This window comes from Chinchilla lanigera, unplaced genomic scaffold (genome assembly GCF_000276665.1).
Source record: "Chinchilla lanigera isolate Chin_1 unplaced genomic scaffold, ChiLan1.0 scaffold00042, whole genome shotgun sequence".
Taxonomy (NCBI): domain Eukaryota; kingdom Metazoa; phylum Chordata; class Mammalia; order Rodentia; family Chinchillidae; genus Chinchilla; species Chinchilla lanigera.
Genome location: NW_004955443.1, coordinates 9759678 through 9783162, shown reverse-complemented (window position 1 = coordinate 9783162; position 23485 = coordinate 9759678). Strand labels below are relative to the sequence as shown.

Genomic DNA, 23485 nt, shown 5'->3' with positions numbered 1-23485 from the left:
CCGCCGTGCGCCGCTGCGCTCGCCGGCTGCGCCTCGGGCTCTGAGAGGCTCTGAGCCGCGCCGCCTGCGCACGTCGACCTCGCCGATCCGCGGAGCCGCGGGCAGGAACCCGGGGAGCAGGAGGAGGTGGCCGCGGCGGCTGTTCCTCCCGGAGGGCGATGTGGCCGGCCGGCGCGGGCACCAAGCTGCCCTATGCCCGGGACTCTGCGCTCCGGCGCGCCGCGTTCTCCGGGAACCTCACGGCCCTCCCTTCTCACCTCGTGCCCGCCGGCCGCAGCGTGCGGGTCTTCATCAGCGCCAACCCTGAAGGTGAGTCCCTTGCTCGGGTGTGTGTGTCTGTGCGTCTTTCTGTCTGCGCGGAGGGAGTCGAAGAACCCCGCGGCCGCTGCGCTCCCTTCCTCCAGCTAAGGCTGTGAGAGCCCCGAGCGCGTGGGAATTTAATTCCAATCACTTTGATTCTTCCCTCACTCGTCCGCTCGCCGCCTGACTGCCTCTAGGACACTCATTCTCTTCCCAGGTCAAGCTAAGAAACGCCGAGGCATTACCAGGCGCTCTGGACGCTCCACCGCCACCACTCCCCACTCGGTTTCCTTTCCTTTTCTTTTATAGGGTTATCGCAAACGCAAGTAATGTAGTTCCTCTGGCTTTTGCTCCGGGGCTACTTCCTGAATGTGGGTTCCCTCTTTTTGCCACTTGTTCTGGGCGAGGCGACATGAGCCTGTCTCTCCTTGGAGCTGTCCTCTTGTGGGTAAGATAGTAGCCTCTGCCTTGAGCGACCTAGCAGGCCAATGTGAACCAAAGGGTGTGGAGGTCAAAGGGACACACACTGTGGTGTCCAGGGACCGGCCTAGCCCGATGACCTCATCTCTTGGGCTGGGTCCCTGGGCTTGCTCCTTTTAGCCTAGAACCCTGTTAGCCTGCCCGACAGTGTTCCTGCCCAGTGCCAGCTACCTGGTCCACACTCAATGAAAACTTGTTGATTTATTGCATTGGCAATTAGCGGCCTGGTCTTAAGTGGTCAGATTCTTGTTTAGCACTCCTTTTTAGTGTTTAGTCCTGAGTGTTAACTTTGATTTTCACTAGGTGAGAGAAAAAAGGAAGGGTGCATCTGACTGGGGCTGGATAAAACTGGAGGAATTCTTATTCTCTAGGAACTGGTTTCTAGGAGCCTCATTGGTGAGAGATTCCAGAATCAACAAGCTTGAATCTAAACAAAAAGAGGAAAGGTTACATTCAGATGATCACTGGATAGGATCCTCTTGAAAACTCAAGGCTGTGGCTACTTGTGAAAACTAGTGAGAAGCAACCAAAGTAACTTTCTAGAAAACTGTCGTTTCCAAAACATGGCAGCATTGGAAGTTTCTAGCAAAGCTCTCATTGTGAAATAAGAATGGGAAAACAGGCAACAAATACTCATTAATATTAGAAGGAATGAATATTTCAAGAGAAGGAATGATTGTCCATTTATCAGTTTATAACTCACTTTACAGAAATTTTAGGAAAGGTGCACTTTTCAGGAATTACTATATCTCAGATATATGTTCCAGAATTTTTATTTAAATCTGGATTAAGTAACTGTGAAGATAGGCAGCGTAATTTAAGGATTTAAAGAAAACTGCAAGTTTGTTAGAAAACGTTTAATGTTGAAATTTTAAATTATCTGGGGTTTTAAAAAGTCTTACAAATAGCATTTAATCAGCTGATGCAAAGCAGTAACTGCTTCTAAAACAGTGAAAATTGTTAATTTTTTTCTTGCTTTGAATTTGCAATTTCTAGGATTAAAGTCGTGCATTTGTATTACTGATTTAACCTTGAATTAATATGGTAAATTGTCTTATGCCTGAAAATAACATTCTTCAGATTCCTTACTTTCTTGAAATAAAGACCTTAGCATATGTCAGTCCTAGGAGGACAAACAGGAAGGATGTGCCAACAGTCATGGCTTTTGACTTCTGTTTTTTCTAGACAGTTTCCATACTGATCTTAAAAGCCTGAAATTTTACCCCAGTTAGAGAGCAAAGGGCACATTAAAGACAACACAAATGAGCATCGTTAATGATCTGAATGTGAAGCCTTAAAATCCTGGGAAATGCTCCATGAGAGGCAGCACCTTACTGTGGGACCTTTATGGGTGCAACTGAGAAAGCAAATGGCTGTGTTTTGGTCCGATCCAATATTAGATTCTTGGCCAATACTGAAGAACCTTTCCACTGTCCAATTAAGACAAAGGACATTATCTCATGCTTTTTTTTTTTACAAGAGGAAATCCAGTTTATCTTCTAAATAAAAGTTGTTTTGTGTTGAAGCCACAGTAATACTTCAAGAATCTAGCAAGGCTCTTGCTTAGGATTATTGTGTTTAATAAGTATTGCTTTACGAAGCTGCCATGGAATTTCCCCATCCGTAATGAAAGTAACACATGTCATCCGAGTGGAAGAATTAGATTTTCCTGTGTTAACTCATTTAATATCTTAATTTTCATCTCCCATCCTTGAGAGTGGTGAACCAAAGGGCATTCCTCCTGTGCTAAGGTGGTGTGAAGTTAGGCTACTTGCTTTAATTCACACAACAGAGTAAAACAGGGTAGAATTTCTGGGATATTCAAAACACCTGTTTTGGTGCTCGTCGAGTAGTCTCAGTACCTGCCACATTCCTGTTAATATCTCACGCATCCACTGTCAAAAGAGTATGGCACAAACATTGGATAAATGCTGTACATCTTCTGACTGCCAAGTTAGAAGAGTATGAACAGCTAGAAGGGTATAGGATTCCCTGATGCACTTGCTGCCACTGAGAGGTAGCTCTAGGCACACTCAAGGAGATTTTAGAATGTTGTGAACTCTAGTGAACACATTCTTCTCCTAAAGTATGTCTACCTCTGATGAGTCCTTACCACTGAAAGACACTGGAGATGGATCTGTGTGGGGAGGCAATAGCATTAGCCCAGATTTGCATAAATAGCTAGGCTTTGAACTTTATCTAGTTCCACCTCCCACCCAACATAAAAACGCCATCTGTAGCATTTTTATAATCCTTGGAAGGTTTCTAGTCATTTAGCCACTGTCTGTCTGCCAGAACAGCACTTATACCTCCTTGGAAAAATGATTTTAAAACATGTAACAGCCTTCACTGTGATTAAATAGTCCAGATACATGGAGAGAAGAACCTGCATTCCTTCTAATATTAATTAGTATTTGTTACCATGATGCACTCCCTGTTATTGGAGTTTGAGGGCCCTTCTCTTTCCTGCCTCTATCTTAAATAAATTTAGAGAAAGTCTTAATGCTGAAGGAAAAATACTGTTTTTGAAACTGATAAGGGATTGTGGACCTGCATCAGTTTTTATATGTAATCCTTAGGACAGCTTTGATTTTGGAATTCTCCCCATCTCTATTTTTTTAGACTTTGAGGGAAAATACTTATATTACTGTTTAATATGTGAGGTCATAGTTAACACCCCATGTTAAATAAATGTCTATAGGAGGCATGACTTCATTGAGTAAGTGCTGTGTGAAACTTTCTGTAATTATGGAAATGTCTTTATCTGACATGGTCACATGCTACTGAGCATTAACTAGTATAACTAAGAATCTGAACTTTGAATTCTATTTTAACAGGTTGAAATTTAAATAGGCACATGTGGCTATTGATTATTTTATCATACAGAAAACTCCAAGCAGGTAAAGATTATAAGTAGCTTCATATTAGCAAAGGTCAGATTTGGCTACAAGTGACTCAGGTCACTTTAGGTTTTGCTCTGGAACAGATTGGGGACAACGTTCTATTTTAGAACTTTGCCGGATTCAGGAATTGCAAAAAATGGATGTGGACTTTTATTGGAGAATGTGGTCTTAACTCTGCATATGAGTTTTCCAATGCTGGACTCAGAATTCCACAGATTTGGCCATCCAGATACTGTCAGCAAAGCATGGAGCAGGGGCTCTCTGCCTCCTCACCCACAGACAGAGTAGACCCTTTTAAAGCCTAAGACATGGATACTCAAGGAAGAATGGCAAGTCTCCTTGCAACAGAAGAAGAAGGGGCTGGGCTGCTTTGCGCCTATTTTCCTTCAACTGCAGCACTTGGATGAAGACACTCCTCCTCCCCTGAGGAGGAAATGATAACTTCGCCTGTCCAGATGCATCTTCTTCTATACCAATGTTTCTTCCTGTCTGTGTAAAAAGAACTCTGGAGCAGTGGGAAAGAAACCCCAACATTTATCTTCATGCACTTCTCTGCCCACTCTTCTGCACTGATCATCTTTGAGAATTATACACTTGTGACCACGATGTTGATGACCAGATGTTCAAACTGTTTATTGGGCTAATATTATCCCTCAGTTATGGCAGACCAGGTCTGCAATCTCTTGTGAAGGCTAAGTAAAAAGAGGCAAATGGAATGATGTCAGAGCTCCAGGAAGATCAAAGTCCTCTCACAGAATTCGAGGTTCTCTTGGGGCTAAAACCAAGACCTTCTCTGGGTGGCGCATATTTATTTGGTTATCAGAAGAAGGGAGGGGGAGTACTCAAGAAGGGCAGAATCACTCAAGGACTTCTCCAAGTAATTTATTAAGTTAATCCTTAATAAGGATTAAGTTAATCTACCCAGCAGTGAGATGCCAGAGGCTAGGGTCTTTATCTAGTTCATATCAGATCCAGGTGTCCTTGGGTTACAATCTTGTCTTATCCTTTGAGGCTTTCCAGCTTCATCCACCATTACAGGTTTTAGCAGGGATTAGTGACTCACAGAGGTTCACTTACTATGACTCCATTGCCCACTTCCAGACAAGCGGCCTATGCTTTGGACAGATTCACAAGTAAACATAAAAAGCCAATTGGTTAATTTAAGTCCTGCTTGGGGCTGCTTCATAGTGGTCTCCATCAACTGTTCCCATTCTCTTTTACTTGTATGACTTCACACCTTTCAAGGTCATGATAGAAAACCTTGTTCTCTCTTTTGATGGAAGCCACGGCAAAGACAATATGTTTTCAGTGATACGTGCATGCACATTTTGTGGTTGCACCAGTGACTTATTGCTTTAGCATACATTCTGGGGCAATAGGCAGAAAGATCTGCCTTGGGAGATTCACATGAAATCTGTCATTACTTTTCTTACCTCTCCTACTATCCTAACTATTTCCATGACTCCCAATTTTGTATTTCTTTATTAATAATCAAGGAAAAATACAGTCAAATATATAGGTATACATATGTACATACATAAAAATTCACACAGTTGTCTTGATACCCCACAAACATAGTTAAAATTTAAGAATCTTAAAGGAGAATTACCAAGTTGCTATTTCATGCTAAATTACATAGAGTAAACTTCTATGCTAAATTACATAGAATGTTTATGGTTAGTGAGTTATGAAACTCTAGTGGTTGTACTTTCTAAATCCTTGAACAGATGTTGTTCAGTCAGAAGAAAATATTAGGTATGTGCATAGAATTGCCAACCAGATTTTCTGAGTTTAAATCCTCAATCTACTATTCAATGTACTATTTATTGAGCAAGTTGCTTAACCTCTTTGTTCTGTTTTGGAACTTGTAAATGGAAACAGTTGAAGCATCTGCCTCTCAGGATTATCGACTAAATAAGCTAACAGACATAAAGTATTTAGAAAGCAATGCTGAGCACATAGGAAACATTAAATGTTTGCTATGTTTACTATTATGTTTATTATTTTGCACTAGATCCAGGCACTGTTATGTATGTTTATACCAGGTATGCAGTCAATAGAGTTATATTAGTTAGAATTCAGTAGTAAGACAGAAACCACTTTAGATTTCTTGTGAAGTTAGGTGCCTCCAAAAATCATTGTAAAGGTTGAAGGAGAGAAAGTCATTAGGCATTTAGGTCACATTGCCAAAGCTGCCATCCAGAGGGCAGGCAGCTGCAAAAGCTATTGCCGGTATCATTGTGCCCCTGGGTACTGGATAGCTGGCATCCTCTGCAGAAACACACATTTGCTGAAACTCACATTAGCAGCCATAGATGGTGGTAGAGAAACTTCTCAGTTGCCTGTGCCTTCCAGATCTCATGCCCATGCATTCTTTTGGCAGATCCAGAATTGGAGTTGTACCCTGGCAGCATGCACAGCATGAAAGCTTAGTAATTTCTAAGCTTTCATCCCTTACACTATGGAAAAAGGAGATAGAAAGAAGAGGTAATAGATTCAACACCAAGAAACAGCATCCAGCCCAGGAGAAAGCCAGCACATGCACTCCTTCAACCAGGAAGTGCTCTTCCTGTGGAGCACTGTTCTGGTGCTTAGAATATGGCAGTCAACAAAACAGACCCAGTCTCTGCTCTTATGGAATGTACACAAAAATCATACATGATGATTGTTGCACTAATGATATTAGTAGAGCATTCAAGGAACACCAAGGAGAGTTGTGTAAGACAGCTCACGGTCAGGGAGAGGAGTTGGGAGGGGTACCAGGGTGTGGAAACTATTGTACATGATAATCAAATATGAGGCAAAGTGATGAGATCTCCACAGGGAATAGACATAGTCTTTATTATTCTTTAATAAGAGAATTTTTATCTCTTTGAAGAAGTACAGCATGATGACATGATATCATGAGATGACAGTGTCATGACTTGGACCATAGAGATACAATATGTATAAATAGAATCTGACTTTACTGTTTAATAAATCATCTACATAACGTTTATCATTCTTGCTATACTACAGTGGTGATTTCATTTACCATTTTAAAAGATATCTGCAGGTTTGTATCTTATTTCTGTTGTGGGTATCTGTTGCTGTTTCTTGATCCATCTCAAAATGTAATGGCTTAAAGCAATGACTTAGCATTTTTCATACTTCTGTGGCTGGGAATTTGGCAAGGTTTGGCTGAATGGTGCTTCGCTCTCACTGGGCACTGACTGGAATCACTCATTTGACTGTTTGGCTAAACCTATGCCTGACCAGGCTGAATGGTCCAAGAAGACTTACTTGTATGCCTGGTCTTTCTGTGCTCCTTCCTGAGCATCTAGGTCTCTGCTTTAATCTCTTCCTCCTCTCCCACTTCCTTTCTGTCTGTTTCTGCCTGTGCCTCTCTTTTTCTGTCTATCTCCTTTCAAAATTCCTGTCTAGGATTCAAAATACAGAGTTTGGCTTCATCAGTTTGGCTTCAGCAGGGAAAGGAAATATAGCTTCCAAGTCCTGGAAGTTCTAGGGCAGTGGTGGCAAAACTATGGCATGTGTGTAGAGACGTAGACCTTGTTAGTATCAGGAGATATGTGTGCAAACATGGAAAGGAGGAATTAATGATTGTCAACTTTGAAAATTACCATAACCCCACTTATACTGAGCAATTTATTCAACCTTTCTTTGTTACAGTTAGATTAAATGAGATGTTACACATAAGAAGTATATTGTACAGTGGCCTTGACACACAGCGACTCAAGAAATGTTAATAATTACTTGTTATTTCTCTTGAATTTCATGAAGACTGAGAAAAACTTTGTATCACCCTTTCTTCCTCACAAGTTCTGAACTAGTTAATCATTTCTGAAAAAATAAAAAACCAAAGTGTTTGGATATAGAAGATCAAAAGAACGTTCCTTTCTGATAAAGATAATGGAGAATACTTTTGTGCTTCCGAATACCAAATGAGAGAATTCTACATTTTTCTCAGTACTCAGCGGCAGTGGGAGAGCGCACGAGCACTTTGTCCTGTTTCCTGCCACATAAGGTAGTGAGCCTGGGTGCAGGTCACTTGCCAAGGTGCTCTGGGTATGGGTTGCTTGCTAAGGGAAGGGTGAGCAGATGGACCAAGTTTTCTTGACTTCTTTTTCTCAGGCTTTCCATTTCTAGGCAAGGTAAGTGAGGTGGTAAGCAGAGTCTTGGAAACTTTTGTTTTAGGAGAATTCTCCGGACAGTAGAAGTAAATGTACTCCACTCACTATTTACGCATTTCCTTAGTACATGCCTGTATTCCCAGGGACAGCTACTTGAGAGGCTGAGGCAGGACAATAACAAATTCAAGGCCAGCTTGGGCAACTTTGTGAGGCCTGATTCCAAAATTAAAAAATGAAAATGGCTGCAGATTAGCTCCTTGGTAGAGTATCTCTGGATTCAATCCCTAGTAGTCCACAAAAATGAAACAAAAATATTCATGAATGCTAAAATCTTTACCTTATAATTTAAGTTAGAGGTTTGGTATTGAATAATGCAAAATAGATCACAGCAAAATGTCTAACATGAAGAAGAGAAGACAAATGAACTATAAGGTGTGAAAGATAATAGCATAAGGAGCTATAGGCAAATATCAGAATATTTTTGTAAACTAAATGCTTAGAATGGCCTTGGAAACAAACATTTCTTGTCTCTAGAAATAAGTTTTTTAAACCACTAAATTATTAGGTGAATTGCTATGCAGTCATAGGTAAAAGAAAGCTCAAAGCTCAAGATAAGAACTCACAAGCATTTTATAAAATGGCAAATGAGGAAAATTCTAGAGTCACAGAAGATAATTGGAGTTACATAAGTGTAAGGTTTGTGTTTTTTTGTTTTTTTTTTTTTGTTTTTTTAGTGAGCTGAACATGCTAGTATTTGTTGAAATACTGAAAGCAAATCCATTTTGTTGAGAAATACCTGGCAAGGAAGGACACAACAATATGTATTTCAATGACTCAGTAAAATGCCAACAAGAAACCAGCCGTGCCCTCCAAACTTTGTACAGACTTGTCTAAGGCAGCCATGGAAGAGCTGTAATAACAGTATTCAAGCATTGCAAATTGTCTCTTTACAAACATAGACTGAGTATACTAAACTGGCCAGTTTCAAGTTCTTTTTAACTCAAAAGCATTCTTTCAAATTTTGATCAGATGATTTAAGTAAATGTGAGACATAGCAGCGACTTAAGAGTGACCTAGGTGCTGAGTTGCTATGTAAAATTAACCTAGAAGAAAGCATGGTAATATTAACTTACAGACACACACATCACTTCTCCAAGCTTCCACTTCCATCACTTCTGTTGAGACCAAACAAGACTCATTCTACAAGTTGAAAGTGTGTTCGTGAATATATAATTAGAAAAAGGAATTATGTGATAGAAATTTAATAAAAGGATGAAAAACTGCAGCTTTGGATGCAAGTCAAAGAGAATAATAATACCCCCTTCTAATAAAATGCTTCCTTGAAATTTCATTTTAAACCCCCAGTATTTCAAAGACTGTGACATGGCACGCTCCAGAAGCAAGGCACAGATGACAGGTGTCTTATTCCCAGAGTAATTACAGAATTTAACTCAGAAATGAAACCACAAAATTGAAAGGATGTCCCTTCTTCATGCTTAATGTAGTCTGTTACTCTGGTGGCGAACCTATACTACATGCGCTGCTCTGGGCTGTTTGTATCATTGAAAGCTATAAAGGTTTGCTATCATTGTTCTGTTACATACAGTATCATTCAAATAGGTTCTTGCCAATCAATGTTTTCAGATTTTGTTCTGAGCTTTAGCTGCAGTATTCATTAAATTTCCGTTATGTGGTTGCAGACTTCTGGTTGATTGGTGTGGATAGTTACAAAAGAGGAGATATATACTGCCACTTTCATTCTTTAAGCTCTACCTAAGACTCAAGACAAATACTGCGATTCAAAAACATAAACACTGCATTTGTGAAAGGCATGTTTACAGGCAAAGAATGACTGGAATCAGATTACTGTATCTTATGTCCCAGTCAGATGCTCAAATCTATCCAAGGGGAAAAATCAAGATGGGTTGGATCTATCAAATGATCTGTCTTCTGTAAGGGGTGGCCCTTGGAGAAGTAGCCCAACTGTAGCAGATGAGAATAAGTCCACATCCAAAAGAAGACACAGTTTTTCTTCTTTTTTTAGTCCTGGGTATCAAACTCAGGACCTCGTGCTTGTTGGGCAGGTGCCATGCCACCTAGCTATATCCTCAGCCCTGGAAGAAACAGTTTTTGAAGACAAATCAAATGGTACCAGAAAGTCAGATGAAACCTAAAAGGCTACTAACAAGTGAGCAAACATATAGTGAAAGTAGCTTAACTCCCCAAATATCAGGTGGATAACTGTAGATTTTACTCAGACTAGGACTCAGAAATTAAAATCAGAATTTGTTAAAAGACCTAGGCCATGGCTATAAGGATTACAAGGGATTGGTAGTTACTCAAATATCTTTTTTTATAAATCATAGCATGAAGTGAGTTCTGAACAGGTGCAGAGTATGAAGGTCTTGGGCACAAGACTCCCATTCTGAAGTGGAACTTCTGGGAAACATAGGGGAAGCAAAAAGCATCTGATGAAAGCAAAAAGATCCCAGTCCCACTCATACAGGAGGAGTGAAGCACTGGGCAGTATGTAAGTCTGCTGTCAGGATCAGCCCCAAAGGCCACAACTGGTACCTGAGTAATGTGCTCCTGAGAGAGTGGGCTGAGGTAGGAACAGTACAGAGCCTTTCCTGGCCAAGATTGCCATTGGTCCAATGGAATGGTAACAGCCACCATTACAGGTGACACAGGCGTGGTTCACAGGAAATGTTATGCAGCGAGAAAAAGGAATTTGGAAGAATATTTGAAAGATGAGAAAGACTTCATTGTTTACACTAATTAAATGTTCCAGAGATGTTTCAGAGAGAGAGAGAGCAAATACTATATTTCTTGAAAGTCATGTAAAGCCTCTTTTCTGAATCAGTAGAAGCCATCTTGGAATGCTTTGTAGGGAAGGATAAGGAGCCACATTCAGGCTCAGTAGGTTGATTAGTAATGTCTGCTGTAGACTGTGGAGTGGTATATATATCCCAGTTTATGCAGTATAACTTGTGGGAGGGAGGGAGCAGTGGGAGCAACAAAGAAGGAGAAAGCTTTTGTTTTGTTTCACTTGGTTAAAGCAAAGTGGAAAATTCAGTGTGAAATGAAAAAAAAATTTGTTCAAGAAACAACTGGCAAGAAATTTTCTTGCTCAAATGGCAGAACTGTAGCATCAAAGCTTTCTCAAAGGGGGAAAATGTTGTTGAAACAGGTAAGTAGACTGAAAATCTTGCATTGAGTCAAACTTGTAGACCAGTTTATTACTAAGCAAAGAATAGCTGCAAGGAAAGACATACTTAGTTGATAATATTCTAAAAAATTCTAATTAAAATGGAATACAGAACCTAATGAAGTCATGTGTGAAAAGGAAAGTTAATCAAAGATATCAAAGTTAAAATGCTTTTTAAAATGAAACTATTACCGAGCGTGGTGGCACACACCTATAGTCCCAGCACTTGGGAGGCTGAGGTAGGAGGATTGTTGTGAGTTCGAGACCAGCCTGGGCTTCAAAATGAGCTCAAGGCCAGCCTGAGCTGCATAGTGAGACCCTGTCTCAAAAACACAAAAAAGACCAAAAAAAAAAAAAGAAAAATGAAACTATTCTAAGAACATTGAAAAAGAAGATATGAAAATAAAAAGTCCATTTTAAACCGAGGTTTTCTATTCATGAGCTTAAAGGACTTATTGCTTTAGACCCTTTTATGTTACTATGTTAAAATACCCAAGGCTGTGTACTTTGTAAAGAAAGGAGGTTTATTTAGCTCACACCAGCATCTGTTTGATATCTGGCATGGTAGATGGAATCATGGCAGGAGCTTGTATAGGAGGGAGAGACCACAGAACAAGATACAAATCCAGAGAGATGCAGGGGCCAGGCTTGCTCTTCATATCACCATGTTATCATGGGAAAGGGTAGGGCCCCTGATAACTGCATTCATCCGTTCCATGGACAATGGCCCCAGTGACCTAATTATTCTCCATTAATCTCCATCTTTTAAAGGTTTCACCACCACCTTAAAACATCACCTCATAGGGGACCACGTTTCCAACACATGACCCTTTGGGGGCACTCTCAAACCATACCCAAACTAGCATCATTATACAAAAGCAATTGTAGTAATGATTCAGAAAATATGTGGGAAAAGGAAAAGGATCCAGAGCTTTTCTCTTCTGAGAAGCTGTGGTTTGAAGATATTATCCTTGAAGTCATGGGAGATGAAACCATTCTTAGGAAATTGCACAACTGGAAGAAATTACGGCTGAACAAGAAATCTTGAAAAGTGTTAGAGTCTTACAATATGGCCCTCAAGGTTTTGGGTATATTTATTTATTTATTTATTGTCTTTTTGAGACAGAGTCTTGCTCTGCAGTTCAGGCTGGCCTTGAGCTCACTTTGTTGCCCAGGTTGGTCTCAAACTTGCAATGATCCTCCTGCCTCAGTCTCCCAAGTGCTGGGATTACAAATGTGCACCACCATGCCCAGTGATGGTACTCATATTAAGAAGTGGCATGAGTCTGGGGTTGTAGGTCGTATCAGGTGAGTACTAGGCTAGTGAGTACAAAGCCCTGGGAAAATAAGTAGATTTCAGAAGTGGCACAACACATTTTCTCGGCCTGGGCTTTTCAAAATTGGTCACTTGCAATTTGTCTTTTGACATAATTGCTCTTAGAATCCAGCCACTGCATGGGGAGACCCCTTTGAGAGGGGTCTCAAATAGCCAACTCCACCTTCTCTACAAGGAAAATGAGCTGTCTTGGAATGGATCTCCACCCTTAGCTGAATTGTCTTCAGCCTTCCTGCAAAACCCTGCCTAAGCTGCAGATTCAAGGGAAAAATGATGGTGGTTATTTAAAACCACTAGCCTAAATTTGTTAATATTGCAATAGATAAGAGAAATGAATAAAATAAACTTAGGGTGTACTGACTAATAAAACAGAATTGGGGGCACTAAGAACAGGATTTGAATCCCAAGTTTTAATGTAAACCTAGGTAGTCTTCTCCAGCTTCATTTCTTTTTGGAAAATGAGATAATTATAACTGTTTCACAAGGCTGTTGTGAGAAAGAAATAAAGGGCTGTGCATAGCACCTAAAGCAATTTCTGAAAGACAGCAAGACTCAAACAATATAGGTCTGATCTTGATAAAAGCCCCAGAAAGTAGTTATAGGGACCACACAGAAATAAGAATTACTTGAAAAACTTTTGCCTTTAAATTATGGATCATTATTCCAGAATTATGCTCCCATGTAATGGTGTATGTTTTTAGCTAGAAGAGACAACCAAAAACATCATATATATAAAAAATGGTTTAAGATATAACAATCAATTCAGCCCAAGCTTTAAGGTATTTAGGTTAACAAGTTATATCTCTAACACTGGAGAAACTAATAAGTTTCAAAAAAGTTATGTGACAGAAATGCAACTCTTTTTGAAGTGATAGATAGCAAGCAGAGTTCAATAAAATAACAGAGAATACAAAGCACTTCCACTTTCTAATGTTAGATGTACTAATCTTTTATATTAAAAGTCATGACTTCTTTCACACATAAAGAATTCCCCTTAATGTTGCTTTAAGCCTAGATAAAGGTTCATATCCCATTTTTTTTTTTTTTTGGCTTCTGTTAATCTTTTAGACTTTAATGCATGATTGACTTGCTACAGGCAACCCGAAGAGTGCATAGAGTGCCCATGTTTCATGTCAAAAGAACAGTAGGTGATTTTAAAAAGCAGTTTCTATAGTCTATGAAGAGTTTCAATGCCAGTATCATACATAGATCAAAAACTGTTAATTTTAAATGACTGCCATTGCAGAATGACCAAGTCAACTCTTAGTGTAAATTGATAATTCATATGGGATCCCTATCATGGTTACTTTAAGCCCATACTATAATGAGAAAGAGCATTGTGTTCTAATGGGTGTGAATATTTGGGGGTGGAGAAGGACAGGGAAGCGATGGCTCTGTTTACAAACTACAATAGGTGGTTTATGAATCTGGAAAGGGTTGAGCAGTCATTTGATCAGTGATTCTATCTTACAGGTCAGAGTAGAATGGAATGAGGGAGGAAAGCCCAAGCATCTAGGCGTTTTGAAGCATAAATGTCTTATGTTAGTAAGTTTAGAGCATGGTGCCACTTGAAAAGGGTTAGATATTGGCATAGTGGAACCCTTGTCGAAGCAGAGACAAAGTTCTTAGTGTCAGCACATGGAGAAAGACCATGAGTTGCTTTCCTGCATGTACCCATGATGCTTGTCTGAAGAAAAGGAAATGTGAGGTTTAACCAAACCCTTTGGTTCTTTTAGTGAGACTTATTTTAAAAATTAACATTCATTCTTTGGCTTTTATGTTTATTGTCCAATTTTGTTATTTTTTTCTAACTTTTTTCCTTTTGGAAAACCTACCTCAACTGGGTCAAAAGGAGAAAAAGATTTAACATTTGCTGATGTCATCAGTAAGATCGAAAGTGACCATGCCTTGGAGGCAGTTGCACGTTCCCCTTTGAGCACTTGTTGACTTCAGATATATGCATGTGTAAATTTCTTCTCTGTCTCTGCCATCATGTCCAGATGTCCAGGGCATGAGTTGCACTGCTCCATGCTTAAAACTTTTCCATAGGCAGAAGACTTAAACTGCCACATAAACTAATATTAAGTCATTGGGTTACAGTATAATTAACTGATATTTCATGCATAAAATAGATGCCTAACAAATATTTGTTGAATTTTTAAAAGCCATTTGAGAAAGGAAAAGGCAAGAATGGGATGAAAGATTCTCCTGCTGGCCTGACTCCTGATGTCCCTGTAAAGCTCAATACCATCTGTACCAACTGTAGTTCACAAACCCCACCCCTAGACTCTTCATGCCTGTATAGGTCTGTCCCTTTGCACTACACTGATAGGGCATTACCCAGAGTACCCCAGGAAAGATCAGAGAGACCAGCCTGACATTTCCTACCCCAGAAGTCCAGAGATCCCAGCCAGCCACTCTCCATTGTATCATGCCCCACATTCTACATTAGCCGAAAAGGGAGGGAAGAGTTGAAGGAGACAGACACTTTCTACCAGCCAGTGAAGCAGGAATTAGGGATGAGGTGTCTATAAAATTTGACAGTAGCTGTGAAGTCTTCAATTTCTATACATGTCTAACAAAAACAGTGAGAAGCAAACACTACTAGTACTATGGACCAATACGTAGCATGATTTTCCGGACTAGTTAGGAACCAGGCCACGCTCTGTAATATTATTTTTATAGAAAATTTCATTTTGTATTCCACTTAAAGCACACACAGTCAAGCTTGGAGAGTAGCCACTTAAAATTTGCAGTGATTAGAGAGGTTTTCTAAATGTTTTGTCCTAGAGTGCTTTCTCAGTTTTCTAATAGCTCATGTTAATAAAATGAGTGGCTTCTGTGTTCTGTTTGGATGGTAACTCTGTAACCATGGGCATTCAGTCCCAGATTCTTTCTTCCGCATCTGCAGAGAGAGGTGTTTGAAAAACACAATCTCTGTGGCCTCTCACAACTGTAATATTACATATTCTGTTTCTCTGAAACTCCCTGGATATACCATTATGTTTTCTTTTCACGGAAAGGAAGAAGGGTGGGTTCTGGTGCTTCTTTCTAACTCTGGAATACATCTACTCAATTATCTGAAAAATAGCAATAACATCATCTGTCCTCCCTTCCTCAGAGGTTAATCATGGCAATGGACTACCAGCATAACAAGGACCCCAACAAAGTTAGCAGAAAACATCTCCAGGATGTAAAAACATCTTAGCAAATATTCTTTTATTAAAATTGGAAAGTGGCAACTCTCCCTTTTCAGGGACCCCAGGCTATTTCTTTTATTGTATACTTTCAAAATTCTACCTAATACATCTCTTTATGCCTTTTAAAAAATAGAAATAAAAATCCTGGAAAGTACTAATAAGACAATAAGCACAGAAGACCTCTTGTTTAGCCCTACAAATGAGAACTCTGTGTTGATTTTTTAAAGTCACTGGAATTTGGGGTAAGGAAACTGACATTGAAGTGTTTGAATTTCTACCCTAAAGTGAGCATTGCAATTCATTATGGGTGCAGTGCTACACTCGAGAAATTCAGACTAGAGAATAATAGAGGTTCAAGTTAGACTTAATTTTGAAACACAAGGTTTAGGACCTTGGTTTGTGCCATTTTCTGACTTGGTGACCTAAAACAAGTCACTTAACTTCCTGAATCCTCAATTTCATTATCTCTAAAATTGAAAATATTTAATGATTTTATGAGGGTGAAATGACTTAAAGCTTGTGCAATAACACATGCATGGCACAATGAGCTTTCATTAAGTATTAGCTAGAATTATTACTTTGTTATTTTTAGCTACATTATTTCCTTACCTAGGTGATGCTAGCAGCTCATTTAGTAAGGAGGAGTCATCAAACCTGGCTCAAGCAAAGGACAGTTGTTATGGTTTATATCTACACGTTCCCTGGGAGGCTCATGTGCTCAGAGGCGGGGCCTGAGGAAGGGGATTCGATTATGGGGACACCACAGCTGACTTACCGTTGGGAGGCGGGACCTGGTTGGAGGAAGCAGGGGGCTGGAGGCATGACCTGCACAGATCTGTCTCCCTCCTTAACTCCTCTCTGTGCTTTCTGCTCCCTGGGCACCATGACGTGAGTAGCTTTTCATTCACTATGCCCTCTCCATACTGTTTTCTGCCTTGGTATCAGTTGATAATGGGCTGTAAATGTGAGCCTTTCCTCTTTTGAGTTGCAGGTGTAAGGTATTGTGTCTCAGCAATGAAGAAGTGACTGAGACAGATTTTAGTTCCAGAGAAGTGGGTTCATTGCTGTGACTGTGTATTACCCTATGGTTTTCAAGCCTTTGGAACTAGATCATAGGAAGGATTTTTAAAAGTGTGGAGATGCTAGCTCAAGAAGCCCTAGAATGCTGTAGGCCAATCTTGATTCGAGATTCTGGTCAGAGCTTAGAAGACCAGAATGCTGATAGAAATGCAGACAGTAAAGACCATGCTCAGAAGGTGTCATTTGAGGAAAAGGACTCTATTGGCAGTCAGACTTGAGACTGTGCGTGTTAAACTCTGGCAGTAAATGTGTCTATATTTTGCTTACGTCCTGAAACTTTGCAGGAGATGGGGATTAAGGGCAGCAGACTAATCTGGTGGAGGAAATTTCAAAACATCCTAGTAGTCAGTCTGTGGTATGGTTACTGCTTCTGCTTGTAGCAAGATTTACACTGAGAAGGAGAAGCAAAAAGCCAAGTCGAATAATTTGAAAAATTTTGCGGATGACCAGAAAAAAATGCACCTGGAAAATTAGAATTTGTGAAATGTTGGCCTAGGACACCTTGGTGGCTCAAAAAATTGATATTAAAAAGAATCCAAAGGACACATGCAGCAAATAATTCCCAGGACCCCCCATAGGTGGAGTTCTCGTGAGTTCCTGGGATGTTAAAATGTAGAAAAGGATACAGATGCCATGAAGAGCCCACTATTGTGGTTTTCTTCACAGTATCCCATCTTGTGTTCCCCAGGGTGTACTTTTGTTTTATTTTTATTGTTTCCTGTCTTTGACTTGCCCCAACCTTCCTCTGAAGAACCGGTTTCTCCCTTACCTTTCACTTCTAATTTTTCCTACCTCAAATAAACTTTACAACTGTTCAAAAAAAAAAAAGAATCCAGGTACATTTCCTTGGGAATTAGTTTTCTCTTCTGGGTTTACTCTTGCTTTGGCTCCATTCCTCTCCATCCCCCCTGTTTCTCTCATTTTTAATGGGAATATTTACCCCATGCTGTTATATCTAACTGATGTTTAACTTTGATTTCTCACAAAAGCTCACAGTTAAGAGTTTCCCTTCAGTTTCAGAGGACTTTTCAGCAGTACTAAAACTATTCAGACTCTGCGACTCTTAGAAATGGACTACGTGCATTTTGCATAAAGTCTCATGCAAGTGAGATTTGAGGGGTTAAGGATAGAAAGTCATGAGTCCCAGACTTACAAACATTTGAGCTATGAAGTTTCACAGGTGTACTGTGTGTGACTTGCTTTGTCTGTTTAAGACCAGGTAGAGTCTGGTTGGAAGAGGCAGGTCCCTGGGGACTTGACCTATCAGGGTACGTCTCCCTCTTTGGCTTCTCCCTTTACTCTTTGTTTCCTGGCTGCCATAATGTGAGCAGCTTCTCCTTTGCTATGCCCCTCTGCTATGCAGTTTTCTGCCTTGAAACCACCTGGCTATGGGCTGTAAATGTGAGTCAAGATAAACCTCTACCCTTTAAAATGCTGGTGTTAGGTACTGTGTCTCGGTGCTGAGAAAGTGACTAAGACAATAGTCATTTTAAAACACTCCTCTGCTAGTGGTATCTTGGCCCACTCAATAGGAAGAGGGAAAGATGCATGATATGATGATACAGTCAGGAAACATTTACTTTCCATTTGTTTAGATTGCGACAGCATGTTTATTTCCAACTGCCTATCAAGGGTGACATCTGAAGAGGCCATTTATTATAATCATTTTAAAGTACTTTTTGAAAAATTACCATCAAAAGTAAGCTATAAGCCATGAAAGTAGCATGTTTTCTTCCTTTATGACCAGACCTCATTTTAAATCAGATTCACAAGTCACTTAGCAAATATTTATTGAGGGTTTGCCATGTGCAGCATGCTGTTCTGAGCAGAGTAGGGTGACTATAGCTCACGATTCATAATATATTGCAAAATGACTAGAAGAGAGGATTTTGAAGGTTCACACCACAATGAAATGATAAATGTTGATGGAAATGATCTGACCAGTACTAGCCTAGCACTAATTTAAGTATTACATATTATATACATGTATAAAATTTTCACAATTTGCTCTATAAATATATAAAACTATTGTGTCAATTTTTAAGAAGATGCTATTTGAGGCTGTGATGATATAAAATTTAACTGTATTAAAGAACTATGTTTAATAACATTAAATATACATATAAGCCCTACCTTCATTGCATTCATATCTTGATGAGATACCATAAAGTAAATATATACAAATTAATTAAAATAGAATACTTGTAAAGTTTGTGAAAGTATTGGTAAATACTGTGAAGGAAAATGAAGCAAGGTGGCCAACTGTAGTGGCCCACGCCTTTAATCCCAGCACTGGGGAAGCTGAGGCAGGAGGATCACTGCAAGTTTGAGGCCAGCCAACCTGGGATACATAGTGAGTTCCAGGCCAGCTTGCACTACATAGTGTTAGACCCTGTCTACAAAAAAAAAAAAAAAACAAGAAAAAAAAGAAAATGAAGGAAGTTAGGAACAATGAGTAATGGGCAATTTCTCCCAGTTACTAGATAGTGAGAGGTCTTTCTGATGGTGTAATACTTGAACAGAGAGAATAACAGTGAAGAAGGGAACTAAGCCAATAGAGGATAAACATTTCCACCTAAGAAATTAGTAAGTGCAAAAGCCCTATCGTGGTGTCTGTGGTGTTCAGAGAACAGTAAGGGCAGTATGGTAGAGAGTAAGCAGAGATGAGGGTGATTTTCAAAAACTAACGCCCCTGTATGGTGGACACCAGCCAGTGAGAACAGATGCCATCTATAAATGTTCATGTACTTGTGCATGTCTGCCAAGCAGCAGTCCTAACGAGAAAAGAGGTCAAGGAGCTGCAGAGGTCAGGTCATGTGGGGACATCATGTTATCTAAGCATAATTATTAGATTTAGTTCCAGACACCAGCTTTACCCACACAGGATAAGGATTTTCACTATGTATTTGGGGAGTAGATTTATTCATTGATTCAATTTTTTTGTCTGTTTGTTGAGACAAGCCTCATTATGTGATTCAGGCTGGCCTTAAACTCATGACAATTCTCCTGCCTCAGGCTCACAAGTGGTGTGATTACAGGTGTGTACTACCATGCCTAGCTACAGTGATTCAGTTTTAAAAGTTATTCCAAGGAGATTCAACAATGACTTTTCCAATTTACATTCCTACCCACAATGTGCAGTTTCTCTTTTCTCTACATTCTCGCCAACACTTATTATCACTCTTCTTTTGATAATAGTCAGCTTAACAGATATAGTGTGATATCTCATTGGGTTTTTTTTTTTTTTGCATTTCCCTGATGATTAGCCAATATTTGAAAAGAGGATGTGACAAGATTCACTGGGTTGTATATGTTCTGGTAGGTTTGTTAAATCTGATCTAGTTTCTTTCTCCCTTCTCCTTCTCCTCCCCTTCCCCTCTTCTTCCTCTCGTTCCTCTTCTTCCTTTTCTCTTCTTCTCCTTTTTCTTCCTGTCCTTCCCCTTTCTGTTCCCCTTCTTATTGGGTTAATAATATCCCTTAGTTATTGCAGACTGATCAGGTCTGCAATCTCCCAAATGAGTGTACAGCAAAGAAAATGAAAAGAGGCAAATGGAATGATTTTAGGGCTCCAGGAGGATCAAAGCCCTCTCACAGAATTCGAGATTCTCTCAGGGCTAAGACCACTGCCTTCTTTGGGTGGCCTGTATTTATTTATCAAAAGAAGGGAGGGGGATACTCAAGAAGGGTAGAACCATTCAAGGACTTCTCCAAGTAAAGTATTAAATTAATCCACGCAGGAGTGAAATGCCTGAGGCTATAGTCTTTGTTTAGTTGATCTAGAATCCAGGTGTCCTTGCTGTGATGACATTTTATCCTATGATGCTTTCTGGCTTCATCCACCATTGCAGGTTTTAGTAGGGATTAGTGACTCACAGAGGTTCACTTACTACGAGTCCATCGCCCATCCCCAGACAAGGAGCCTAAGCCTTGGACAAACTCACAAGTAAACAGGAAAATCCCATTGGTTAATTTAAATCCTGCTCAGGGCTGCTTCATAGTGATCTTCATCACCTTCATCTTCCCCTTCTCCTTCTCCTTCTTCTTCTTCTCTGTCCCTCTCTCTCTCTCTGTCACTCTCTGTGTTTCTCTGTCCCTTCTGTCTATGTCTCTGTCTCTCTGTCACTCTTTCTTTCTCTCTTCTTTCTCCTATCTCTTCTCTCTCCAGAAATTCCACAGCTCATTCAGTATTCTAGAAGGATCTATTCTACTGGTAAGATTTAGAGAGGAACCTGCATCTCCCCTGCTTCCAAGACTCCAGGAACTAAAATGGAATTGGGCAAGGAATATGTTAATTGGATACTTAGAGGTAGCAAGTGGCAAAGTGCCCCAAGCCTCAAGGAGAAGACATATCAAAAAAGGAAAAAGGCACCTCTTCACATGTGACCTGGGTGGACAGAAAACCCTCTCTGAGGTAACAGAGGATGGAGTCAATCTTGGCCATCGGATGCTAGAAAATGTCATAGGATGGTGCTTGGTAAAGCTCTGGGTGGATTCTCTGCTACATCTTCTAACCAAAGGTCCTGGGAGGCCTTAAAAAATTACTTAAGCAAAGAAACTAAGGCAAAAACAATTTGAGAGCCCACTACAAATTGGTGGAGCAATGACCAGCCACCAGTAAAATTAAATCTGTCTTAATGAGAGGGTGGAAGGCAGCTATGAGATGAATGGTGAACAACATCAAAGTCCTAGGTGAATGTCACCTGAGGCATCTTGCAGCCCTACAGCAGCAGTGCTGTGATCCCAATCAGAGACAGATGAGACTGTGTGGTACAACATTTTCAGCTGCTGGGATCCCAGGACACTTTTATATATTAGAACCTGCTGCCACAACAGGAAAGGTAATGGCTCATAAAGTAGACTTTTAAGCAGTATGTTTCATGGCAGGCAACCACAGTGACCAAGAGACACAGTGGTGATTTTTTATCCATCCATTCACCTATTCAGAAATATGTATTGTATTCCTGGAGTTGGCCAACACCTTCCCTTGTCCAGTCTGGCCTGGAATTCAGGGGCATGGATCACACTGGATTTCAAAACATCAGCAACAGCCAAGATTGTGTGCTTGCTTGTCTAGTGAAACTCTCTAATATCTTTAATGTTTTATTGAAGAATTATTTTCTTAATCTCTTTAATGGTCTGAGCAACCTTTCATTCTTACATCTGATAATCTGAGCAGTGTAGTTGAGGATAGCAGTGTGCAACGTTACAACCACTGTTGATTTGTATTCATTTGTCTTGAGACCCTGCATCACTTTGAATGTTTTTGCTTTGATTTGTTTATGTGATATTGGTATGCTGCTACTGTTCTATTTTTTGTTAGTTTGTTTCTCATGTACTACTCTCTTTAAAATAAAAGAAAAAAGGAAAAGAAAAAAAAAAGATTGTGTGTTAGGGTCCACATTAGAAAGTTGCTACATTTTGTATCTGGGCTCCAGTATTTTGTGGCAGTGTCATTGCTATATCTTCCTTAAAATCCATGAGCTGGAGAGGGACTTGACTAATTAAGGAAAGAAAAAGAAAGAATTTTAGCAGTAGAGCTGATGGTGAGCATCAAAAGTAAACAGCTTTTATCTTTATTCTTAACCACCCAGTTTAGCCTCTAGAGAGTAAGATAAATAATACTTTCCAGCCAACCTTCAACCAAGATAGCAATGAAAGAGAACACTAGGATTATATCTGATGGTCGCTAAGATGAAGATTCTGGAGAGGAACAGCAAGGCAGTGCATAGCTGCTCCATTTGTTTCTGGTTGGACCCATTCAAATGAAAAGAGCTTTGGGATTCAAACCCCTTCAATCTGTCTGCTCCCAATTTAAACAGATAACTGTCAGCTTAATTTAGTGCCTGGATGAATTCAAATGGATGGGTGGTTTTAAAATCAGACCCTTCCTGTATATTAGGAAGACATGAAGAATTTGAATGTGTTCTGAAGGCTAATATCTGGAATAAACCTCATCTGTCCCTAGCTTCACAGGAGAACTTGTATTGTTTTCAGAGAATATGTGACTTTAGTAAATTTATCTTCCTTAAATAAAATAATGTTTCTCCTCTTCCTCCTGAAATTGTTTTATCATTTTAGTTTTTTAAATAACCAGATGACCTTTTTCTTAAATAGGTCATTTTGTTGTAGGGCCAAAAGTTGATGTTCTGGAGATTTTTGCCCAAGGAGGTTGAATGTATTTATATCTAGATGTCCATATGTCAAACAGATATTTCAACGTGCATCTGAAGCTGTTAAGGCTGTATAGCACTATGAAACTCCCTGCTGCATAGAATCAAATAGAAACAAATGCTCTTGACATATCTCCAGACAATTTCAAAAGATCAAAAGTAAAAGTAAAATGTAAAAATGAGGCATTATTCTGTAAGATATAAAAAATCAGAGGCAAGCAGGATCTAGTGTTTTTTCACTAGTGTAGCTATATCTGGTGTACATATAAAATACTTAATTTCCTATTTAAATTGTGCAAAACATTGCTCATATTTACATGTAAATAGTGTATTTTAAAACATTTTAACACAACACCACTTCTAATCAAAACCACATCTATAAGATAAATAAAATATAAAATCTTTGCCTTTGGAATATTTTCTACCATTCACATAACATAAGCCATACCACTTAACAAGAGGGATATATCCTGAGAAATGTGTCATTAGATGATTTTATCATTGTGTGAATATGATCAGACTATGATGAGCAGAAACTAAGGTGATCACAGTGTCACTAGGGCATGTAGTCTTACAGAGTCACCATTCTATATACTGTTCACCAGTGGCCCACATTTCATTGTATTAGTCATTACTGTCATGAAATTCACAAGGTTTGGGTAGTGCATAAAGAAAACA

At 39.6% G+C, this 23485-nt stretch overlaps 1 protein-coding gene across 1 annotated transcript in view; it reads left to right on the top strand.

Moving 5' to 3' along the window:
• The window catches only part of Nwd2 (NACHT and WD repeat domain containing 2), a 151511-nt gene continuing 128026 nt past the window's right edge, over positions 1–23485 (top strand). The window contains exon 1 of the mRNA XM_005392014.2: positions 1–309. Within this exon, the coding sequence (XP_005392071.1) occupies positions 159–309 (151 nt within the window). The 5' untranslated portion in view covers positions 1–158. The remainder of the gene's footprint in view (positions 310–23485) is intronic.